The sequence below is a fragment of the Ursus maritimus genome, unplaced genomic scaffold, assembly GCF_017311325.1.
Source record: "Ursus maritimus isolate PB19 unplaced genomic scaffold, ASM1731132v1 scaffold_11, whole genome shotgun sequence".
Lineage (NCBI taxonomy): Eukaryota > Metazoa > Chordata > Mammalia > Carnivora > Ursidae > Ursus > Ursus maritimus.
This window is the reverse complement of record NW_024423453.1, coordinates 18,220,430-18,223,955: the sequence shown is the minus strand read 5'-3', so window position 1 is coordinate 18,223,955 and position 3,526 is coordinate 18,220,430. Positions and strand designations below refer to the sequence as shown.

At 35.1% G+C, this 3,526-nt stretch overlaps 1 protein-coding gene across 1 annotated transcript; it reads left to right on the top strand.

The window, feature by feature from the left end:
• The first annotated feature begins 1,161 nt into the window (after window positions 1-1,161).
• On the top strand, window positions 1,162-3,103 carry LOC121101903 (thymosin beta-4-like). The gene is given in 2 exon segments (XM_040626571.1): window positions 1,162-1,216; window positions 2,922-3,103. Coding segments are annotated over 2 exon segments (237 nt in total).
• The last annotated feature ends 423 nt before the right edge of the window (window positions 3,104-3,526 follow it).

The window sequence follows — 3,526 nt, the reverse complement described above, 5'->3', positions numbered from 1 at the left end:
AGTAAGCATGAAAAGTGAGCCACTGGGGAATTGAGATTAAAATATATCACATGCCTGTTCAATAATTATTTGAGTAAAAGCTAAACACATTCATTAGCAAATGCAAATGATTCTTTTAATTAGATGTCAACAAATGAGGTCCAGTAGCAGAAGTCATGCTGTTTGGTCTTGATAAATTTTTATTCTAAAGCTCCAACATCGCAGCTTTCCCTGAGTTTCTTCTACAGTCACACATAAAGAATATGAATTTAAAATTTTTAAAAACTACATTTTCTCATTTCGCCAGCTGAATATTTTGAGAACAGGTTATCTTATTTTTTCTCTTATTAGTCAAAAGCCAAAAAAAAGGTGTTTATCAATTATCCAATAAATTCGATCAGTAAAAAGTAAAATTATAGTCTGAATATCCTATGCTATCTGTGGTGACATATCATTTAAGGTCAACACATTTACAATGAAAACTATTTCATAAAAATGTATCATGCCTGGGGCGCCTGGGTGGCACAGCGGTTAAGTGCCTGCCTTCGGCTCAGGGCGTGATCCCAGCGTTATGGGATCGATCCCCACATCAGGCTCTTCAGCTATGAGCCTGCTTCTTCCTCTCCTGCTCCCCCTGCTTGTGTTCCCTCTCTCCCTGGCTGTCTCTATCTCTGTCAAATAAATAAATAAAATATTAAAAAAAAAATGTATCATGCCTGGAAACTGGTACTGAGTTTAACTCAGAGCAAAAAAGATTTGTTTGTTTGTAACCCATAAAATTCATATTCCACAAAGGAAAGGAAAATGGTATATGTATATCTATGTATAATTGATGTAGTATCCTCTGTATCATGTGCTTACATTTTTTATTTCATTAAAATTTCTCAGTAACTATGAAACACTAGTGATATTCTCATATTTTATGACCGAATAAATAGTGATTCATAAGACTAAGTAACTTGCTCTAGCTTACACAGCTACTAAGTGGCAGAGCTGAGATTTAAGGGACTATGTGACTAAGAATCTCATAATACTAATCCTAAAACAATCTAACCCAGAGACAGAAATTACTTTTTCTTGATCCATATGGTTAGTTTTAAGACTGTTTATTCAACTTAACATCACAATGGGTTGTCACCCTAGTACATACCAAAGTGAACTGTCTCTATTAGCACATCCAAGATGGTCTCTTCTCCAACATCTCCGACCTCAGGAAGTGGCACCACCTTGCATCCAAGTAGCTACAGCTGAAATTTCACTCTCCTTTCGGAATTCCCCAAATGTGAACAACTCTTCTTATTTTCTCCAAAAATCTTTGAATGCCTTAACTTTCCTCTGTTCCCCATTTCTGCCCCTACAGACTAGTAAATAAACGGGATCCTTTACAATTACAAATTTCAAAATGTAGTGAAATACCAACTCTAGACAAGTTGAACGTTCATTTAATCTATTAAAATAAGTCTTAATTTTTGTTTCCTAAGTCACTGGTTTCACTAAGTGCTAAAACTTATATTAAACTATTTCTAGGCATAGGTTTAAGTTTAATTAGGAACTAAATTGCTTTTAGTTTCAATAGTAAAATAGTAATTTGTGATAGTTTTAAGTTGTCATCTAGAAGAAATTAAGGACAATGTCTCTGGCTAAAATTAAGACAATTAAGTAAAATTATTTCCATTTTAAAAATTCTATTTTAAAATTCTCACTTAAAAATAACTTTGTTGGGGCACCTGAGTGGCTCAGTCAGTTAAGCATCTGACTCTTAGGTTCAGCTCAGGTCATGATCTCAGGGCAGTGAGATCGACCTCCACCTCGGGCTCTATGCTCCCACAGAGTATGCTTGAGGTTCTCTCTCCTTCTCCCACTGCCCCTCCCCACCACTTGCATGTGCACACTCTCTCCCTCCCTCTCTCTCAAATAAATAAATAAATTAAAAAAAAAATAAAAATGATTGTTTTTTGGTGAGGTACAAAGGAAATGGTGTACACATAAATTTTAATATATCTGTAGATTTGTTTAGCCTCTACAACAAAGTTAAAAAGAAAAGTTTGTTCCTTTCTAATTAGTATACTGTTGGGCAGATATACAAGAATTTGTTTATCCATTCACCCATAAAAGAGTATTAAAGTTCTTTTCAGCTTTGGCAGTTATGAATAGAGCTGCAATAAATATTAATGAACAGGTCTTTTTTTTTTTGGAACATAACTGAAGAGTAAGATTGCTGGGTCATATAGTAAGTATGTGTTTAACTTTGTAAAAATTGTCAAACCTTGTTCCAGAAGTGATATGAAATTTTGCACTCCCATCAACAATGCATGAGAGTTCCAATTGTTGCAAATCTTAGCCATCACTTGGTCTTATCATCCCTAATATTCCAGGTTTGCTTCTGCTATCATTTCCTTGTGTCTGAAAAACTTATATTAGTAGTTTTTCTAGAAAGGCTAGCGAAAAACTTCTCTCCATTTTCCTTTATGAAAATACCAAATTTCCCCTCCATTCTTGAAAGATATTTTCCCTGGATATAGAATTCTAATTCAATTTTACCCTTGAAAAAACATTATTTTGTCTGAAGAATTCTTAAAGAAAGCTAGCATCATGATAGTGTAATATTAGGCAGTTGTAAATTAATTATTGAAATAAAGTTTAAAACTTTAATCAGAAAAAAAGATTATAGATTAAAAGGATGGGAACAAGTTATTTCATATATGATTTTCAGCATTCAGTAAAAAGTCTATTAAAAAAAATAACCAAGAGAAAAACCAGATTAAAAGAAATCCACAGCTTATCTGGATATTACAATTATCTAACACTGAAATAGCTATGAATAATATACTTAAGAAAATATTTGACAAAATATAGTCTAAAAAAGAAATAAACAGAAATAGAACAAGAATCAAGAACTAAGTAAAAAGTCAGTAGATGGACTCAGTGCGGCCATTGCACAGACCAGAATTCGCTCCTCCAGACGCCTCAATCCATTTCCTCTGCAACCAAGTCTGACAAACATGATATGGCTGAAATTGAGAAATTTGATAAGTCAAAATTGTAGAAGACAGAAACATGAAAGAAAAATCCACTGCCTTCAAAAGAAATGATTGAACAGGAGAAGCAAGCAGGTGAATCGTAATGAGGCGTGCACTGCCAATATGCATCGTTCATTTCACAAGCATTGCCTTATTGTCTTACTTCTTTTAGCGGTTAAACTTTGTAGGATGCAAAGAGGTTAGATCAAGTTTAAATGACTGCTGCTCCTTTTCTCATCAAAAAATCTGGGGGCACCAGGGTGGCTCAGTCAATTAAGCAAGTATCTACCTTCAGCCCAGGTCATGGTCTCAGAGTCCTTGGGATCCAGCCCCCAGATGGGCTCCTTGCTCAGAGGGGTGTCTGTTTCTCCCTCTCCCTCTGCCCCTCCCTGTTGCTTGTACTTGTGCTCTTGAGTGCTCTCTCTCTCTCAAATAAATAAATAAAATGTTGGGGAAAAAAAAGAAAGAAGAAGAAGAATCTGAACTACTGCTCATGAATGCAGAGCCTTCTCTCCAGTCTGCCTGTC